Source organism: Haliotis cracherodii, unplaced genomic scaffold (genome assembly GCF_022045235.1).
Source record: "Haliotis cracherodii isolate W230 unplaced genomic scaffold, xgHalCrac1.p SCAF_16, whole genome shotgun sequence".
Classification (NCBI taxonomy): Eukaryota; Metazoa; Mollusca; class Gastropoda; order Lepetellida; family Haliotidae; genus Haliotis; species Haliotis cracherodii.
In genome coordinates, this window is record NW_027266271.1 from 32,339,245 (window position 1) to 32,361,447 (window position 22,203).

The following is a 22,203-nucleotide window of genomic DNA, read 5'->3' on the forward strand; positions in this document are numbered from 1 at the left end:
TGATGAGGGTGAGACAATGGAGGTGGGGTGTTGATGAGGGTGAGACAATGGAGATGGGGTGTTGATGAGGGTGAGACAATGGAGATGGGGTGTTGATGAGGGTGAGACAATGGAGGTGGGATGTTGATGAGGGTGAGACAATGGAGGTGGGATGTTGATGAGGGTGAGACAATGGAGGTGGGGTGTTGATAAGGGTGAGACAATGGAGGTGGGATGTTGATGAGGGTGAGACAATGGAGGTTGGATGTTGATGAGGGTGAGACAATGGAGGTGGGATGTTGATGAAGGGCACTGTTGTTGCTTGCAGCCTCTGAAGTGTGGCAGTTGGCCATCCCGTACGTCCCCAACACATCCCAGGTCATCGGGGACCTGGAGCCGGGCATCACCTACCAGTTCCGCGTCAGCGCCAACAACGCCGTAGGCATCAGTGAACCGAGCCCCCCTTCAGTGTACGTCGCTGTGCCCACAGAGTATGGTGAGGAGCAAACAGATGGAGTTGTAGTAGTTGCTGTGTCTATAATATCATTGATCTAGTGTGTTTATGGGTAGTAGTCACTGTATCTATAATGTCATTGATCTAGTGTGTTTATGGGTAGTAGTCACTGTATCCATAATGTCATTGATCTAGTGTGTTTATGGGTAGTAGTCACTGTCTATAATATCATTGATCTAGTGTGTTTATGGGTAGTAGTCACTGTACATGTATCTATAATATCATTGATCTAGTGTGTTTATGGGTAGTAGTCACTGTATCTATAATATCATTGATCTAGTGTGTTTATGGGTAGTAGTCACTGTCTATAATATCATTGATCTAGTGTGTTTATGGGTAGTAGTCACTGTATAGATCTATAATATCATTGATCTAGTGTGTTTATGGGTAGTAGTCACTGTATCTATAATATCATGGATCTAGTGTGTTTATGGGTAGTAGTCACTGTATCTGTGATGTCATTGATCGAGTGTGTTTATGGGTAGTAGTCACTGTACATGTATCTATGATGTCATTGATCTAGTGTGTTTATGGGTAGTAGTCACTGTATCTATGATATCATTGATCTAGTGTGTTTATGGGTAGTAGTCACTGTATCTATAATGTCATTGATCTAGTGTGTTTATGGGTAGTAGTCACTGTATCTATAATGTCATTGATCTAGTGTGTTTATGGGTAGTAGTCACTGTATCTATAATGTCATTGATCTAGTGTGTTTATAGGAAGTAGTTGCTTTGTCTATAATATCATTCATCTAGTGTGTTTATGGGTAGTAGTCACTGTATCTATGATGTCATTGATCTAGTGTGTTTATGGGTAGTAGTCACTGTATCTATGATGTCATTGATCTAGTGTGTTTATGGGTAGTAGTCACTGTATCTATAATGTCATTGATCTAGTGTGTTTATGGGTAGTAGTCACTGTATCTATAATGTCATTGATCTAGTGTGTTTATGGGTAGTAGTCACTGTATCTATGATGTCATTGATCTAGTGTGTTTATGGGTAGTAGTCACTGTATCTATAATGTCATTGATCTAGTGTGTTTATGGGTAGTAGTCACTGTATCTATAATGTCATGGATCTAGTGTGTTTATGGGTAGTAGTCACTGTATCTGTGATGTCATTGATCTAGTGTGTTTATGGGTAGTAGTCACTGTATCTATGATGTCATGGATCTAGTGTGTATATAGGTATTGTCAAGTCCCTCTGTGTGAGCAGGACACAGTTGTATTATTGCGATGACATTGATGATGTCATTTCTCCACGCCCACAGAGCTGAGTGCCAAGGAGGAGGCAACAGGTGCCATATGGAAGGCCACCTATGATAATGACTTTGGTGATGCAGGAGAAATTGGAAGGTAAGCCATGGAAAACTTTAACTTCGGAGGATAATTACACCTCAACCCTGAGGTAACAGTACATACATAGTCGTATCCTATATATCTGTGATCTGTGATCAAATTTCACATGGCCGAGAATAGTAAACGTTTTTAGTGAAAAATCAAACGTTGCTGCTGTGGCCATGACTTGTTGGAAGACAAAAATGTCTTTACATTTTTTAGAAATTTCGGTCCAGTTATCTCTTAACGAACTTATGGTTTGGGGTACCAGTGATACATTGCCCCTCTCTAGGGCAAACTTCTTACAATTGGAGACATCAGATGCTGTGTGTTTCAACAAGAAGTTGGTTCTCCAGACAACCAACTTGTGACACTATCTGCCATAAAGCTTTCTGTTGTGTCTACCAGAGGAAGGTTTGCAGTGGTCCGTAAGTGTATCCAGAAGTGCTCAGGCCAGGAGCTGGCAGCAAAAGTGATCTCGCGGAAGTTGGTGAGGAAGGAGGCGGTGGAGACGGAGTTCAACACACTGCAGAGTTTGCAACACTCGCACCTGGTGCAGGCGTACGACCTGTACGAGAGTCACGCCAACCTCATCATCATCATGCAACTGTAAGTAGCTCTTGTCTCCTCGTCCTGTCTGCTTCGAGTTGTCCTGTTAGCTCTAGTCCTCAGTGACCTGTGAAATGCGATGAATAAACTGTGCCATGTGATTAATAAACTGAGACGTGAGATGAATGACCTGTGACATGCGATGAATGAACTGTGACATACGATGAATGAACTTTGCCATACAATGAATAAACTGTGACATGTGATCAATGACCTGTGAAATGCGATGTGTGTTGCAGGCTGCCTCACGGCCGCTTGTTGGAATACATCTGCGGGAAGCCTCACTTTGACGAGATCCAAGCCGCGGAGTACATGAGACAACTTCTTGATGTAGTGCAGTACCTCCACAACTGCCGCATCGCTCACCTGGACATTAAGGTACGTACCTCCACAACTGCTGCATCGCTCACCTGGACATTAAGGTACATACCTCCACGACTGCCGTATCGCTCACCTTGACATTAAGGCATATACCTCCACAACTGCCCTATCGCTCACCTGGACATTAAGGTACTAGCTCCACAACTGCCACATCACTCACCTGGACATTAAGGCATATTCCTCCACAACTGCCGTATCGCTCTCCTGGACATTAAGGCATATACCTCCACAAATGCCACATCGCACACCTGGGTGCCAATATACAAAACAACCCTAGCGCTACCACTGTCTTAAGTCAATCTTAAGGTATGGGAGACACAATCACCTTACCGCTAAGATCGCTTTGTACAACGGCATCCTGGACATTAAGGTACATCCCTCCACAACTGCATGTGTTATTCTGATGTCATGTGCTACATGTATTCTCGCAATAGTCAGTCTCAGTCCCATATAATTATTATGTTATGTGCTATTCCTATAATGTTCAATGATATTCCCGTATTATATTATGCGCTATTCCTATAATGTTCAGTGATATTCCCGTATTATATTATGCGCTATTCCTATAATGTTCAGTGATATTCCCTTATTATATTACGTGCTATTCCTATAATGCTCAGTGATATTCCCATATTTATTATCTGCTATTCCTATAATGTTCAGTGATAATCCAGTATTATATTAAGCGTTATTCCTATAATGTTCAGTGATATATCCGTATTATATTATGTGCTATTCCTATAATGTTCAGTGATATTCCCTTATTATATTATGCGCTATTCCTATAATGTTCAGTGATATTCCCGTATTATATTATGCACTATTCCTATAATGTTCAGTGATATTCCCTTATTATATTACGTGCTATTCCTATAATGCTCAGTGATATTCCCATATTTATTATCTGCTATTCCTATAATGTTCAGTGATAATCCAGTATTATATTAAGCGTTATTCCTATAATGTTCAGTGATATATCCGTATTATATTATGTGCTATTCCTATAATGTTCAGTGATATTCCCTTATTATATTATGCGCTATTCCTATAATGTTCAGTGATATTCCCGTATTATATTATGCGCTATTCCTATAATGTTCAGTGATACTCCCTTATTATATTACGTGCTATTCCTATAATGCTCAGTGATATTCCCATATTATATTATGTGCTATTCCTATAATGTTCAGTGATAATCCAGTATTATATTACGCGTTATTCCTATAATGTTCAGTGATATATCCGTATTATATTATGTGCTATTCCTATAATGTTCAGTGATATTCCCTTATTATATTACGTGCTATTCCTATAATGCTCAGTGATATTCCCATATTATATTATGTGCTATTCCTATAATGTTCAGTGATAATCCAGTATTATATTACGCGTTATTCCTATAATGTTCAGTGATATATCCGTATTATATTATGTGCTATTCCTATAATGTTCAGTGATATTCCCGTATTATATTATGCGCTATTCCTATAATGTTCAGTGATATTCCCGTATTATATTATGCGCTATTCCTATAATGTTCAGTGATATTCCCGTATTATATTACGTGCTTTTCCTATAATGTTCAGTGATATTCACGTATTACATTATGCGCTATTCCTATAATGTTCAGTGATATTCCCGTGTTATATTATGCGCTATTCCTATAATGTTCAGTGATATTCCCGCATTATATTATGCGCTATTCCTATAATGTTCAGTGATAATCCCATATTATATTATGAGCTATTTCTATAATGTTCAGTCTTATTCTCATGTTATGTGCTATTCCTGTTTGAGTCAGTGCCATTCTCCATATTACTGTGTTATGCAATGTGTTTGTCTTCACATTATCCAGCCTGAGAATCTTTTGGTGGAAGTTGGTGCCATGGGAACCGGTCTCAAGCTCACCGACTTTGGCGACGCCCGCCACATCTACAACAACTACTACATCCACCCCATCATGGGCAACACCGAATTCATGAGTCCCGAGCTGATCAGTGGAACCCCAGTGGGACTCCTCACGGATGTCTGGTCAGTTTACCCACATCATGTTAACTCATTATAACATAGCTAATGAACAGTATTGCTGCTTATATCCCCTGTCTCAGCAACCCCATCATGATTGTATTCTTGTCCAGTCCATGATGGAGTGCAGGTGTTGATGATTGAATGCAGGTGATAATGATGGAGTGCAGGTGTTGATGATAGAGTGCAGGTGTTGATGGAGTGCAGGTGTTGAAGTGCAGGTGTTGATGATTGAATGCAGGTGTTGATGATGGAGTGCAGGTGTTGATGGAGTGCAGGTGTTGATGATGGAGCGCAGGTGTTGATGATGGAGTGCAGGTGTTGATGGAGTGCAGGTGTTGATGATGGAGTGCAGGTGTTGATGATGGAGTGCAGGTGTTGATGATGGAGTGCAGGTGTTGATGGAGTGCAGGTGTTGATGATGGAGTGCAGGTGTTGATGATGGAGTGCAGGTGTTGATGATGGAGTGCAGGTGTTGATGGAGTGCAGGTGTTGATGATGGAGTGCAGGTGATGATGATGGAGTGCAGGTGTTGAAGATGGAGTGCAGGTGTTGATGGAGTGCAGGTGTTGATGATGGTTGATGATGGAGTGCAGGTGTTGATGATGGAGTGCAGGTGTTGATGTAGTGCAGGTGTTGATGATGTAGTGCAGGTGTTGATGATGGAGTGCAGGTGTTGATGATGGAGTGCAGGTGTTGAAGATGGAGTGCAGGTGTTGATGGAGTGCAGGTGTTGATGGAGTGCAGGTGTTGATGATGGAGTGCAGGTGCTGATGATGGAGTGCAGGTGTTGAAGATGGAGTGCAGGTGTTGATGGAGTGCAGGTGTTGATGGAGTGCAGGTGTTGATGGAGTGCAGGTGTTGAAGATGGAGTGCAGGTGTTGATGGAGTGCAGGTGTTGATGATGGAGTGCAGGTGCTGATGATGGAGTGCAGGTGTTGAAGATGGAGTGCAGGTGTTGATGGAGTGCAGGTGTTGATGGAGTGCAGGTGTTGATGGAGTCCAGGTGTTGAAGATGGAGTACAGGTGTTGATGGAGTGTAGGTGTTGATGGAGTGCAGGTGTTGATGGAGTGCAGGTGCTGATGATGGAGTGCAGGTGTTGAAGATGGAGTGCAGGTGTTGATGGAGTGCAGGTGTTGATGATGGTTGATGATGGAGTGCAGGTGTTGATGATGGAGTGCAGGTGTTGATGATGGAGTGCAGGTGTTGATGATGGAGTGCAGGTGTTGATGATGGAGTGTTATTTGCAGGAGTATCGGCATCATCGTGTACGTGCTGCTCAGTGGAGTGTCCCCGTTCCTGGATGAGAGTCAGGAGGAGACGTGCTCCAACATCATCCGTAACGACTACTGCTTCCCCGATGAGTACTTTGCAGGCATCTCTCAGGATGCCAAGGACCTGATCCGGACCATGCTTGTCGAAGAACTCAGGTAGGAAGTCCTCCCACTCACCTCATCAACCCAATGTTGGAGTAAAGAGTGAGCTGCTGATCGGAAACCCTGGAGGACTGCAGACAAACAAACACACTTCAGCTCGTGCTGACATTGCACCACAAGCTGCGAGATTTGCGTATCACATGGCTGGATTTTCTTTTATTTGTACACAAACTCACGTATACTGACATCACAGCAGTCCATACTATTGGAGGTCTTTAAATGTGATTTACAGATTTGCACAATTCAGAAGAAATTCTTCTCTTGTTCTATTATGTTGAGGAGTATGAGAAGACATCTTCACACCTCACAGTGGCTGTGCCACTACCTGTCCGATAAGGTTCAATGTTTGCATGTGGAACCAGGGCTTTATCAAGGATTCCAAATTAAGAGTCAAGGCCTCTGAGCACGTCCAGAAAACTCCCTGCGAACCATGCCACGATTGTAAACAAAGACTAATTAATCAAAAGGAGAAATGTTATTCACATGTTATATTTTCCCAATCTTTATCTAAATATGTAGAATTTTCAAGATTGAAATGAATGATAATCCAAATGAAGTGTAAGATGTGACACTCAGGACATCACACTGGCCTGAACTCAAGGTAGGAGAACACTCAATAAACAACACAGGGGAGATAACTGATATTGTATCATGCTTATTGTTGCATGGGTTCAACATGAGGATTGTCTCCCCGTGACCATCAGTGGAACTAGAGCTTATGTTGCCTTCAGTATTACCTGGGATGAAATGCTGATAATGTCAGCCATACTGTGCTGACCATACTGTGATGATATCAACCAATCTCTGTAGCGTGCTGACTATGCTGTGATAATATTCAGTTATATTGCTATGTTTTCAGCAAGCGCCCCTCTGCTCAGACGTGTATAGAATGTGCCTGGATTAAGAAAGCCTCTGTCCCGAGGAGTTCCCCGCTGCGTCCAAAACCTATTGCCACAGCTCGGTTGTGTGACTTCATCGAGCGGCGGCGACACCAGGTACCAACTTCTTGCCGGTCTGTTATAGGATCCAGTGATATAATATGATACAGTGATATAATATGATATGATACAATATGATATGATACAATTAAATAAATGATCTTGTGATAATAAACAATCCTATACCAATACACAGTTGTACAAGTTATTCAAATAGCAATACACAGTTGAACAAGCTATACAAATAGGAATACACAGTTGTACAAGCTATACAAATAGCAATACACAGTTGTACAAGCTATACAAATAGTAATACACAGTTGTACAAGCTATACAAATAGCAATACACAGTTGTACAAGCTATACAAATAGCAATACACAGTTGAACAAGCTATTCAAATAGCAATACACAGTTGTACAAGCTATGCAAATAACAATACACAGTTGTACAAGCTATACAAATAGCAATACACAGTTGAACAAGCTATACAAATAGGAATACACAGTTGAACAAGCTATTCAAATAGTAATACACAGTTGTACAAGCTATGCAAATAACAATACACAGTTGTACAAGCTATACAAATAGCAATACACAGTTGAACAAGCTATTCAAATAGCAATACACAGTTGTACAAGCTATGCAAATAACAATACACAGTTGTACAAGCTATACAAATAGCATTACACAGTTGAACAAGCTATACAAATAGGAATACACAGTTGTACAAGCTATACAAATAGCAATACACAGTTGTACAAGCTATACAAATAGCAATACACAGTTGTACAAGCTATACAAATAACAATACACAGTTGAACAAGCTATACAAATAACAATACACAGTTGAACAAGCTATTCAAATAGTAATACACAGTTGTACAAGCTATGCAAATAACAATACACAGTTGTACAAGCTATACAAATAGCAATACACAGTTGAACAAGCTATTCAAATAGCAATACACAGTTGTACAAGCTATGCAAATAACAATACACAGTTGTACAAGCTATACAAATAGCAATACACAGTTGTACAAGCTATACAAATAGTAATACACAGTTGTACAAGTTATTCAAATAGTAATACACAGTTGTACAAGCTATACAAATAGCATTACACAGTTGAACAAGCTATACAAATAGCAATACACAGTTGTACAAGTTATTCAAATAGTAATACACAGTTGTACAAGCTATACAAATAGCAATACACAGTTGTACAAGCTATACAAATAGTAATACACAGTTGTACAAGTTATACAAATAGCAATACACAGTTGAACAAGCTATACAAATAGGAATACACAGTTGTACAAGCTATACAAATAGCAATACACAGTTGTACAAGCTATACAAATAGCAATACACAGTTGTACAAGCTATACAAATAACAATACACAGTTGTACAAGCTATACAAATAGCAATACACAGTTGTACAAGCTATACAAATAGCAATACACAGTTGTACAAGCTATACAAATAACAATACACAGTTGTACAAGCTATACAAATAGTAATACACAGTTGTACAAGCTATACAAATAGTAATACACAGTTGTACAAGCTATACAAATAGCAATACACAGTTGTACAAGCTATACAAATAGCAATACACAGTTGTACAAGCTATACAAATAGCAATACACAGTTGTACAAGCTATGCAAATAACAATACACAGTTGTACAAGCTATACAAATAGCAATACACAGTTGTACAAGCTATACAAATAGCAATACACAGTTGTACAAGCTATACAAATAGCAATACACAGTTGTACAAGTTATACAAATAGCAATACACAGTTGTACAAGCTATACAAATAGCAATACACAGTTGTACAAGCTATACAAATAACAATACACAGTTGTTCAAGCTATACAAATAGTAATACACAGTTGTACAAGCTATACAAATAGCAATACACAGTTGTACAAGCTATACAAATAGCAATACACAGTTGTACAAGCTATACAAATAGTAATACACAGTTGTACAAGTTATTCAAATAGCAATACACAGTTGTACAAGCTATACAAATAGCAATACACAGTTGTACAAGCTATACAAATAGTAATACACAGTTGTACAAGCTATGCAAATAGCAATACACAGTTGTACAAGCTATACAAATAGCAATACACAGTTGTACAAGCTATACAAATAGTTATACACAGTTGTACAAGTTATTCAAATAGTAATACACAGTTGTACAAGCTATACAAATAGCAATACACAGTTGCACAAGCTATACAAATAGTAATACACAGTTGTACAAGCTATACAAATAGTAATACACAGTTGTACAAGCTATACAAAGAGCAATACACAGTTGTACAAGCTATACAAATAGTAATACACAGTTGTACAAGCTATACAAATAGTAATACACAGTTGTACAAGCTATACAAATAGCAATACACAGTTGTACAAGCTATGCAAATAGCAATACACAGTTGTACAAGCTATACAAATAGCAATACACAGTTGTACAAGCTATACAAATAGCAATACACAGTTGAACAAGCTATACAAATAACAATACACAGTTGTACAAGCTATACAAATAGCAATACACAGTTGTACAAGCTATACAAATAGCAATACACAGTTGTACAAGCTATACAAATAACAATACACAGTTGTACAAGCTATACAAATAGCAATACACAGTTGTACAAGCTAAACAGATAGCAATACACAGTTGTACAAGCTATACAAATAGCAATACACAGTTGTACAAGCTATACAAATAACAATACACAGTTATGAATGTCCACAGTGTGTGTAGATGGCGGTGTGAATGTCCACAGTGTGTGTAGATTATGGTTTGAATGTCCACAGTGTGTGTAGATTGTGGTGTGAATGTCCATAGTGTGTGTAGATTGTGGTGTGAATGTCCACAGTGTGTGTGTAGATTGTGGTGTGAGTGTATACAGAGTTTCTGTAGATTGTGGTGTGAATGTCCACAGTGTGTGTGTGTAGATTGTGGTGCGAGTGTATACAGTGTGTGTGGATAGTGGTGTGAATGTCCACAGTGTGTGTAGATTGTGGTGTGAATGTCGGTGTGTATATATTGTGGTGTGAATGTTGGTGTGTGTAGGATGTGGTGTGAATGTCCACAGTGTGTGTAGATTGTGGTGTGAATGTCCACAGCGTGTGTAGATTGTGGTGTGAATGTATACAGTGTTTGTGTAGATTGTGGTGTGAATGTCCACAGTGTGTGTAGATTGTGGTGTAAATGTCCACAGTGTGTGTAGATTGTGGTGTGAATGTCCACAGCATGTGTAGATTGTGGTGTGAATGTCCACAGTGTGTGTAGATTGTGGTGTGAATGTCCACAGTGTGTGTAGATTGTGGTGTGAATGTCGGTGTGTATATATTGTGGTGTGAATGTTGGTGTGTGTAGGATGTGGTGTGAATGTCCTGAGTGTGTGTAGATTGTGGTGTGTGTGTCTACGCCGTATGTGTTGATTGTGGTGTGAATGTTGGTGTGTGTAGATTGTGGTGTAAATGTTGGCGTGTGTAGATTGTGGTGTGTGTGTCTACGCCGTGTGTGTAGATTGTTGTGTGAATGTCGGTGTGTGTAGTTTTACTCACTTGTACTCCCATTGTGTTTGCAGAGTGACACCATGAAGGTGATGTCCTAGCCGGATCCTCCTCCATTGTCTGTGATGCTAGCAGCCTTCAACACGGCCCCAATGTCTAGCGTGTGGCTGAATGCATGATGTGACCCTCAACATGGATAGGTCTGCTCTACCTCTCCCGATCTGCCCATGAAGTTGCAGCAAGGTCAAGTCCACCACCTACTGTCTACTGTCTATTGTGTAGATGTGTCAGACAGATCAACATGTCTTGCAGGACGAAGGAAATTGCTGCATCAACATGGACAACACAACATCTGCAACTTGGACAACACAACATCAGGAACGTGAACGACACAACAACATCAGCATCAGCCATCATGCTCTGTTCCGTGGAGTCCGAGACAACCGCTGCAGCGGGAGGAGGCTGCGACACATGCTTCATCACTAGTGTGACACCCACAGCATTTCCTTTGATTTGTGAAATATTTGGCCGGACTGAAAATGAGAGGAACTTTAGTAGCACATTTAAGATGATTACCTAAACTGATGGGAGGTTTTGTCTAGGTGCATCATTGTGCAGATGTCAGGCTTTTGTTACTGAACCTGAATGGCCAATGTCTGAAGGGAGTATGTACATTGAGGTAGTTCTAGTCCAACATCTTTCTGATTATGACAAGTTGAGCCAATGATTGTACAATCCAGATGTATGAAATATAAGAGTTAATTTCGATTCTATCTTTCACTGCAAGATGGGGTGTGTCTGCCTGTACAATACAATATTCTCCATAGATGTGCCAAGGGTGTGGTGTCCTTGTGCCAGCAGTGGGTCGGCGTGGTGTCCTTGTGCCAGCAGTGGGTCGGCGTGGTGTCCTTGTGCCAGCAGGGGGTCGGCGTGTGGGATGAGGTGGCCAGCAGGGGGTCGGCGTGTGGGAAGAGGTGACAGATGCGCCTCCACTGTAAGGGGGCTGATGTGTATCCTCTGTGAATTAATCATTTAATGTGACATGTGAATAAAAACATTGCAATAGATGGTAGAGTACTCCATGAAGATAGTCAATTGTGCCAAGTCGTGATGGCGTGCTGCCCAGTAGTCATGGCTTGCTGTAGACTGTACATCCTGGTTCCTGTAAATACAACCACTTTATTCCACCATGCGTAATGAAACAAGGACATTTTACATTTCAGTGTAATCATTTTCACATTTTTTACCTTTTCCGATGCAATTTGATCATGAATGGTGATTGTGTATTTATTCCCTGGTTCTTTCATCTTCAAAATAAGAATGCTTTTGTGTAACAGGGGTAGATAACTCTGCTGTCCCAACTCTCTGCAGCCATGTGACGTCTCTACCGCTGATGCTGCTTGTCTAGAAATAAACACAGTATCTTCACTCCGGTATTTCACCACAAAATACTTTTGCCTAATTTAGGTCATTAAAACAGGCTTTGTCAAGACCTGTGTCATAGAAGTAAGCAACATTTCTAGATTTGTAAACTCTTGTGTTTATGATAACATTTGACTGTGTATCACGGGGAAGAGTGCAACTTGTGCGATCATCTGGGTGACCACACGTCATGTTTCGTTTTCGTATGACGCGAGGTTGTTCAGTAGCTGTTTATTTCTGTTTAATGGTAGAACATTATTGAGTGGTTTACATCTATGAAGACATTACTGAGTGGTTTACATCTGTGAAAACATTGTTGATTTGTTCACATCATTATTCGCACCCTAGAATTATCGCCACTCGCCCCGCAGTTCTCAGTATTCCTCGTGAGCTGTGATATTCGGACATCGGATCGGAATGTAGTGGAACTCTGATGCTGATGGAAACATTTGTTTACACACCTTAGGCTGTACCTAGCCGAACCTGGAGATCGTGAGGGGTCATGACGTAGTTGACCCACACAGTATAGTGGCAGTAGTGTACTTAATGCTCATAGTTAAAAAGGTTTTCATGACAGAAAATTCCAATGACTTTTGTTAACAATTTACCTTTTGGGTTCAGTATTTATTTCCATGTAATGTGTTTCTAGTCCGTGTGTTTGATCACCAGAACTCGGTACTCCTAATGAAGTCTCGTACACACGGGCGGTGCATGGGCCATCAGCCGGGTGCAGGCGAGGTGGCCGACTTCAGTACTTGTATAATTGTTATTATGATATCATATGTTGCTATGAAACATAAAAAGCATCAATAATATCACCTGTGTTTGTGCTTTGTAGGACGGTCTGTGGTTCCAGCAGTTTTACCTGCAGTGTAAACACAATGTAGTGAGGTTTGAATGAATGAATGTTGTGGCAGTCAGCCTTAGTTCAGAGTTATGGCATCAGCCTGTAAATGGCTGAATCTGAAAAATACACACCAGGGCTGATGGTAAGGGCGAGGATCAATGGGGCGTCCTCATTGGAAGTGAGTATGCTTTTACACCTCTTTTTTTGCAATATTCCAGTCATGTCACGTTGGGAGACACCAGAAATGGGTTTTACACATTGTACCTATGTGTGAACCCGGCCTTTGCGTGACGAGGGGGCATGGTGGGCCAGTCATCTGAGGCGTCACAATTCGCTGTGCAGTGTTGTGTCCTGGGGCATGCCAGGAACATATCATTGTGGATTCGAATCCCGGTTCCCCATGATTATGTTTCTATGTTTGTCAGCATCATCCATGCTCCTGGGTTTCACCGAAGTGGTAGACATTAACGACCTGCATCACTTTGGACCTTCCTCCCACATTAAGCTGACAGCCCGTGATATAACTGGAATATTGTTCAAAGCAGGGATAAACCCAACTCACTCAATCAGACGAGTGAAGGCTTTAACCACGAGGCTACCCCACGGCTGTACCAGGCATCTCGTCTGTTGTGGGGGACTCGGCTCACAGCTCAGGCAGTTGATTTGAAGTAAACAGCTTTAGATGCAGATATGGGTGGGTGGTCTGGCATTGCAGGAATAACCAGTGAAGGCAGACAGGACAGTGCGTGTGAGTAGTAAGTCGGTCGCCGGACGATAATAGTAAGTAATAAACATTGTAAACAACATGTACTCCTCTCTGATGTTGGCATGTGTAATAAATAAGTAACCTTTTCTACAGTAGCTACGGAGGCGACTATGCTTGTCGTAAAAGGCGACTAACGGGATCGGGTGGTCAGGCTCGCTGACTTTGTTGATACAACTCATCGATCCCAATTGCATGGATCGATGCTCATGATATTAATCACTGGATTGTGTGGTCCAGACTCGATTATTTACAGACCGCCGTCATATAGCTGGAATATTGCTGAGTGCGGCGTTAAACAACCAACAGTAGCTACGGTACCGTATCCCCTTGTCCATTCACCATCCAGTATCAGTTTTCTATACGTCACTACGGGGCAACGTCGGCCAACGTACGCTGTAGGGTTTACAGCCTATGTCTACATCTCAGGACGGCTACAAATCATAAATTATTTGTAAAATCTATATATCAATCTTTTTAATCACTCCAAACGCGAATAATTCATTCACCGAAAGTTAACTTTGAATAAGGATTGCAGATCGAAATAAACACAGGTGGCCTTTTCGAATCTTGTTTTCCAAAATCCACACCGGTTGAGTTTTTCTCACCTAACGGTCATCGCAGCTAATTGTACAGGTGCTAGACAGGAGACGGTGCCCCCCGCTACTGACGGCCCTACAATGCGTACTGCAGGTACATGCGTTTGGTAAGGTCTAGAGGCCGCCCATACATAGAGATTGGCGACAAAACAAATGTACATTTCCATGTGTACTGTAATCACATGAAGGCTGCGACAGAGTCGAGGACCTATCCGAAATTGCGTGGGGTTTGATACGTTCAAGTTCTGCGTAATTACCTCTGTAATTGCTAGAACCCTGCTGCTGACATTACTTTACATACTTTACTTCGAGCCAGACGCGGGGCAACTGTGACAAGCAGGTTTTTTTTCAGTGGCTATAGAAGCTCAGTACAAGACAGCATTCTGTTATCTTGGCAGACTAAAACCTCCCCTAATAACTCCTTCCTTGGTCGTATACGGCTTGGCTGGTCGAGCAGCTGCATGGAAGGCGGTGTTGCCGCGGTGGATGTAGCCGAGGTCCACGTCGTCCACCTCAACCTTTGGAGTCTACTGCATCAACAACATGAGGAGCAACCTGAGGTAGGCGGCGTTGACATCCGTCAACCGGTTTTGTTTTTTCCCGGACCTTATGTCCACCATATGTCTACACTTCCACATGCCATAGTTGCACGGTAAGAACGAAACAAGCCGTAGCACTGAATACATAATGTCATACCAATTGGTTTATAAGGGCTATATACGCAATTGTTTTGTTTGTCGTTAAACGCCGTACTCTGCAATATTCCAGCTGCATGATGGCGGTCTGTAAATAATCGGGTCTCGGCCAGACAATCCAGTGATTGACATCATGAGAATCGATTCACGCAATTGGGATCGATGACATGCATCAACCGAGTCAGCACATCTGACCACCCGATCCCGCTAGTCGCCTCTCACAACAAGCATGGTCGCGTTTTACGGCAAGCATGGGTTGCTGAAGACCCATTCTACCTCGGATCTTCACGGGTCTGTTGAATGACATCATTTGCGAAATGTCAATTGTTGGCAGTAATAGCTATATTCTATTTTAGCTTTCACTCCAATCACGTGGTAGTTAACACTAATGACAGGAATAATAATCATTACCCCGCCTAAATTCACCATAAAGGATTTACGTCCCTTGGGTGTAGCAGGATCCTATGATCATCTATTCGAATACATGGCTTCTTCCTGGTTGTGATAATTTCCTTTCCCGCAACATACCCGGCGGCAAAGGGAAACTCGTGGGGTTTCTGCTGATTTCACAATCATTAATAAACAATTATATAAAGTCTGTCGACTTTAGGTAGACACTGTTGTTGATGTAATGCAGACACTATTGTTGCCATAGCGTCGGTGACGTCACAGTCTACTAAATGTATACTGTACACTGCAATATACGCCGTGTCACACCCACCCGTCACTCTGGAGGACACAACACCCTTGTGGGAAGCAGTCACCAAATAAATAATATCTTGTCCAATTCAGCGTCGGTGGTCCGAGGCAAGGTTTTGACCATTTCAACGAATTGTATACCCTATATTTAAAATGTGTTTTCTGACAACTGTCTGTTCGTGTCATCCGTTATTTACTTCTTGGTTTTTTTTGTAAATTGTATTCAGCAGCTGTCAACTGGGAGCGCAGACTGGCCAAGAAACGAGCATTAAAGTGCAGTAAAACGTACTTCAAGCTCAGTAAAGCACTTTAGCATTTAGGAGAAGAACATCAGTTAATATCACTTATTAAAGTAGAATAACTACCTACTGAAACCTGTTCTGGTTAGCGACCAGTTATCGCCGAGGTCCAACTACCGTAACAGCGCGCACATGATCCCATCTCGTTTTAATTAGAAGAGAGAAATATTTACATGAAAATTATGAACAAGACGGACTCTTGTGACGAAATATTTTAGAAACACACCATATAATCACCTTGCTCAAATACCACTTCAGTTAAAACACGCGGGTGGTGTCACGTGACTAATTCACGCGAAAATAAAAATCGAACATGCACATTCAGTTCTGTCATTACTTACTATCTGTCTGTCATTTCTTCACAAAGAAACAATGCTAAACCCTATTTGAACTATTTTCCCCAAACTACAGAGTTGAATTTCACTAGTGCACAGTAGCACATATATATGAAGAATTTCACAAAATAATCACACGACACGACTTGCCCTCTTCTATGTTTCGGTTCAATCTTCAGGGAAATTATGATAAAGATAAAGAAGATAAAACTACTGCAACATGTACGAGAGCAAGTCGGGGCATGCATCAAGTCAGCGTGGCTGGCCACCCGATCCCGTTAGTCCCCTCTTACGGCAAGCAAGGGTAACTCAAGACCTATTCTACCCCGGATCTTCACGGACAAATAGAAGTGACGCATTATATTAGTGATAAAAATAACGACTATATTTTTGTAGTGCCTGTAGGCATGCCCACAGCCCCACAGCGACCTAGTGTTATTACCCCAGAATGTCCTCAAAGGCCTCAGCTCCCTGAGGAATAGTGTGTTCGTGTGTCCACTATTCCGCCTTATGTTTCAATCCATGACTTTAGTACAACCTCAGTGTATCATTCAGTCCGGTACACTGCACGTTCAAATAGTAACCCGATGTATTGTCAAAACATATGTTTCTGTATCCCAGGTTCGTGGTCATCCTTGCCTGCGTCATGCTGCTGTTATGGATCTCACTCAACACATCAGTTTTCCTTCAAAACCAGCAACCCGACAGAATCCCGTGTAAACCTCCCATCACACATACACCCGAGTCCTACACGAAGTCCGCCTGCACTGTGGTCACCCACGTCGCATTTCTAAAGGTGCACAAGGCAGGCAGTTCCACGGTGGCGAACATCATACAGCGCTTTGGAATCCAGAGAAACCTCTCTTTTGTTGTTCCCAAAAAACCGTTCCACGGGTTAAGCTACAACTACATCGGCGGGGCTCGGGACACCGTCAGCAGAGACAATGTCATTCCGCCGCCGGCAGGCTCAACGTACGACGTGTTGTGGAACCATGTCGTCTACAATCGCAGTGCCTTCAAGAACGTCATGCCGACGGACACCAGATACATCTCTATCGTCAGACATCCAATGGATCAGTTTGTGTCAGCTTTTGAATACTATGGCCCTGGACAGCATGTCACTGACGCGTTCTGGGGGCTTAAAGACCACCAATCTATTGTCAATGGCTTTCTCGATAATCCTTGGGATTTTGAAGACAAAGATGTTGTGATGAGTCATACCCTCAACTCTCTGGCATACGACTTCGGTTTCACGGACGAAATGATTCAGAACAAAACTAGTCGTTTTCTCTACTTGACACAGATGGCAGAAGATTTCCAGTTGGTGATGGTAATGGAACATTTCGACGAGTCATTGGTGCTTCTAAAGCGGTACTTTTGTTGGAGCACTAAAGATATTTTGTACTTACCCAAAAACAAGAATGAAAAAAAGAAAAGGCTTACATTCACTGACAAATATCGTGAACGTCATCGCCAGGTGGCAGAGACAGATTACGACATCTACGCTTACTTCCGGTCACTTTTCTGGAGGAAGATTTGGCAAGAGGGTCCGTCGTTTCACTCCGAGGTGGCGCACTTCAAATATGTCAACTCAGTCGTCACTGATCACTGCCTCCTGAATAAAACTCTCCATGTGGCGGCAAGTCCCTGGGATGATCCCTACACGGTCAACTGGATGGATTGTCACTACATAAACAGCAACGAACTCGATCTGTATGACGTCATTTACAACAGCACGGTGGGCAGGACACAGCAGTAGGGTCCAGTAACACCTGAGAGAGAGAGAGAGAGAGAGAGAGAGAGAGAGAGAGAGGGGGGGGGGGGGGGGGGGGGGGTAAAAGATCGTACGTGGAACAATCTTAGTTGACCTGTATGACACAAGCACTAAGTCATGGGCATTCATGCAATATTAATCTATAATGAGCTGTAACAGGTGGCATGTCCCTTAATCATCAAATAGTACTTTTGGTGTGTGACGTCAGTGCGCCAACTGTGCTAGACGATAGGGTTTTACTCAAATGATTTTACTTTAACTTACATTCTTTATGCTTGTGTAAATTATGTATATCTGTGTGTACATTTATGTAAACGAATGCACGTAAAGGTCGGTGTGTGACAGTGTGCGATTACAAGCATCCTTGGTTACCTCCTCCGGAGTTGTATATAATTGTAAAATGTCAAGTTATCTTCATTTTCCGCATAGACGACATTGATTGATTTGACATAGTACATTGCAGTCAGCAGATTAATATAGAAACCTGACCGAGCTTTCGCGAGTTCGATACAAGAACCATTCACGAGTGTCATCAACTTTGTATTACACGGAGCTCGTTTAGTATTTTGTTTATTACTTGCCGTTTAAAACTTTTTAAAACCTCATTTGATGGAAACAAAATCAATGGAAACACTTCATCATATTTTCAAATTCATTGTTTTGCCTTAAGGCACTTAAAGTGTTTCGTCATAACATCCTATAATCCTCGACTTATTAGACCTTTTCAATCTTTCAACTGGCCAATGTGACATCTCGTTTTCCCCACTCCATATTCCGTATAGCGATTTCAAACCAACCATCAAAACTTGGAATTGGAAAATGTAGGAATTGATAAACTTAAATTTAAACCAACAATCGGTCATACCTTCTTGGGTTGTCAGTCAAGACATGATATCACACAAATATCTGCTTAAGACAGATGAGGACGAACCTCCTAAGTGTATCCCTTGTGATGAAAGGTTCACCGTCGAGCATATATTGCAATTGCAAGGGTTTCACATTATCAAATAGTAGATCTGAAAGATCTTTTTTCCCGTTACGTGGGCATCTAATCTAAGCTACACGAAAGAAATTGGTCTGTATAATAAATTGAAATATTTATGTGAGTAACTAAATGTTTGTTTATAAAATTGGTGTGATGCTTCTCTCAACAAAGATTATCGAAGGCTCTGCCCAGTAAGTTAAACTACCGTAAAGAGATTGCCCACACCCCATCTCACTCAGTTGATGGAACTATGGGAATTCCCGCCATAAACGATGAATACAATATGTCAATGTCGGGTGTGAATATGCAGACATCGACGCGATCCACTGTATAATCCATTTGACTTCAACAGAATTATGCAAACACATCGAAAGTTGACATGTATTAATTAGTCACAATAGAACCCCATGACGTAATTTGTGAAATTTTATTGTAAGATTGACCCGCACAACATGGTCCTGTGACGTCATCCTAGCACACAAGGTCCTGTGACGTCATCCTAGCACACAAGGTCCTGTGACGTCATCCTAGCACACAAGGTCCTGTGACGTCATCCTAGCACACAAGGTCGCATCGGCAGTACAAAAGCACGCGCTTTGGCATCAAACGATGTTTCATTCAGATATAATTAAATTTTCGTTGTGTTCATGGATATTCCTCCATTCTGATTAGCTGAATTGGTCACGTGTTATTGCATTCATTTCCCAATGAATGTAAAAAATTAAGCCACGCCCACCGCGGCGCACTACTTTTATTACTGAGGAATGTCGGGGAATCCCAATATTACAGTCGATTGAATTCCCTTTCTGCTCACGTGTATCGTCATGTACAAGACATTTAGCGACTGTCATGCATATTCATTGTCCAAACTACCCTTTCAAACCGAAGGCCGAGAATGAATGAAACAGCAAACGTGCAGGCTCGCTTATTTGAAACAGCCGCCTTCTCTCGGACATACTTCTTCCGGTTCGTTACAGTCTGACTGTTGCAAGTCTTTTCGCCTCTTGCCTTAATTGACAGGTCCAATGAACATTGTTTTAATCCCACTCTCCGTTGATTAGCTACTGAGTGTGTAGGCGTGTCAAGTTATGTGCATAAATTAAACGATCACCTGATTCATGTCACGCTACTGTATGTATTCCTACACCTGGAATGTTTATCAATGTCGTCATTTTTGTCTGTTTTGATATATGCAACTGTTTTGGGTTAAACTATTGTAGATAAAACATGTTTCACGTTGTCGAATTTAATTATAAGCATTGACTGTGTATTTTTTTCGGTTCATTGAGGTATGAATCGAAAAACCGATGTCCAAACTTTTGTAAGAATCCGCTACGCGGATTCATACAGTTTGCACATCGGTTTTTCGATTCATACCTCAATGAACCGAAAAAAATACACAGTCAATCCTTAAGTATTTTTATTAAGGGGATATCTCTTAACGGATGGGTAATAAATGAGGATATTATTTTGTGTTCTGTTCGTTATGATACATAACCCACGGGTTACATAGCTGTTCAATATAGTTCACGTAACTGCAAAGTTAAGTAGCATATACAAGCCGGGCAGTTTAATTATCAATTAGTAAGAAATAGCATTTAATAACGCTTATTACAGCGATGGCCCGGACCATGTATAATGTATCAGTCCCGGACCACGCATAGTCGATCAGGCCCGGACCATGTATAATGTATCAGGCCCGGACCACGCAGCTGGCGAACTGAGATACCATGTCCCAGTTTAACATGGGCAACCCAGCCAGACACTGTATATCGACTTCGAGCCATCCAGTCCTTGTTTCATCACCGTAATGACGAGCGCCAGTCAGGGTAACAACAAGTACCATCCGTCAGCGTATTTTTGTATGACGCAGTCGGGGATCGAATCACCCATATTGCACTCTCTGGGCAGAAAACGTGTCCCCACTGAAGTCGGAGGCCAAACCTATATACCATCACCAGTTTCTCTATAGACCCGTGAAGATCCGGGGTAGAATAGGTCTTCAGCTATCCATGATTGCCATAAAAGGCATCCATGCTTGTCGTAAGAGTCGACTAACGGGATCGGGTGATCAGGCTCGTAGTAGTGCTGCCTGACATGTGTCACTCCGCGATGACTTAACCTAGCAAATGATATTGGATATTGGAATTACAAATTCCGCAAAAAACGTCGGCCAGTATGTGTTATTGCATGTCATGAAACTAAACAATTGAATATATATAATATCCTGTGCAATTTATAAGACAGATTGTAAAGCTTATAAAGCCATACTAATAACTTAATCAATTTATAATTTAAAGAATATTCCATGTGGACAGAGCGTACAGATAGATAAACTTCCAAATTAGACCCACGTTAGAGATAGTTTGACAGGCATTGATAGGTAGATAAGCTTGCAGGTTTCTTTTCGGCTCCAGACGAAAGTAACGGCTAATGACACGTGAAGATGAATGAGCAGCTAGATACGGGAGAGAATCAAACGTGAACTAAATAACGTAAAGGCTTATTGGAATGTTAGTTGAGACCAAATGACTTACTGAAATATGTATTCATTTCTATGTTGTAGTTTGGTCAAAATATATCATTATAATACAGTGCTTAAAAGATGTCAATAGCCCACGGCCCATGTCAAGACCCCAAGGCCCATGTCAACACCCCCAACACCCCAAGGCCAATGTCAACACTCCAAGGCCCATGTCAACGCCCCAATGCCAATGTCAACGTCCCAAGGCCCAAGTCAACACCCCAAGGCCCATGTCAACACCCCAAGGCCCATGTCAACGCCCCAAGGCCCATGTCAACGCTCCAAGGCCCATGTCAACGCCCCAAGGCCCAAGTCAACACCCCAAGGCCCATGTCAACGCCCTAAGGCCCATGTCAATGGTGAGAGCATATATTACATAACATAATATTCACGGACATTCATCGCCCCAATAACAAAAGTACTTACAGTTTGCGAATTACAGCTGTGGGCACAATACACATACATGGGCACAATACTATACGCT

At 41.6% G+C, this 22,203-nt stretch overlaps 2 protein-coding genes across 2 annotated transcripts in view; both read left to right on the plus strand.

Moving 5' to 3' along the window:
- LOC139464083 (kalirin-like) overlaps positions 1-13,004 on the plus strand; it is a 90,323-nt gene extending 77,319 nt beyond the window's left edge. The window contains exons 21-28 of the mRNA XM_071245637.1: positions 308-475; positions 1,769-1,853; positions 2,244-2,444; positions 2,684-2,822; positions 4,681-4,856; positions 6,102-6,281; positions 7,147-7,282; positions 10,852-13,004. Of these exons, the coding sequence (XP_071101738.1) occupies positions 308-475; positions 1,769-1,853; positions 2,244-2,444; positions 2,684-2,822; positions 4,681-4,856; positions 6,102-6,281; positions 7,147-7,282; positions 10,852-10,878 (1,112 nt within the window). The 3' untranslated portion in view covers positions 10,879-13,004. The remainder of the gene's footprint in view (positions 1-307; positions 476-1,768; positions 1,854-2,243; positions 2,445-2,683; positions 2,823-4,680; positions 4,857-6,101; positions 6,282-7,146; positions 7,283-10,851) is intronic.
- Positions 13,005-14,743: 1,739 nt separating this feature from the next.
- LOC139463581 (galactosylceramide sulfotransferase-like) lies at positions 14,744-18,219 on the plus strand. Its single transcript, XM_071244853.1, has 2 exons — positions 14,744-14,968; positions 17,058-18,219. Exons 1-2 carry the CDS (start codon positions 14,952-14,954, stop codon positions 18,193-18,195), a joined length of 1,155 nt encoding a protein of 384 aa, XP_071100954.1. The 5' UTR covers positions 14,744-14,951; the 3' UTR covers positions 18,196-18,219.
- The last annotated feature ends 3,984 nt before the right edge of the window (positions 18,220-22,203 follow it).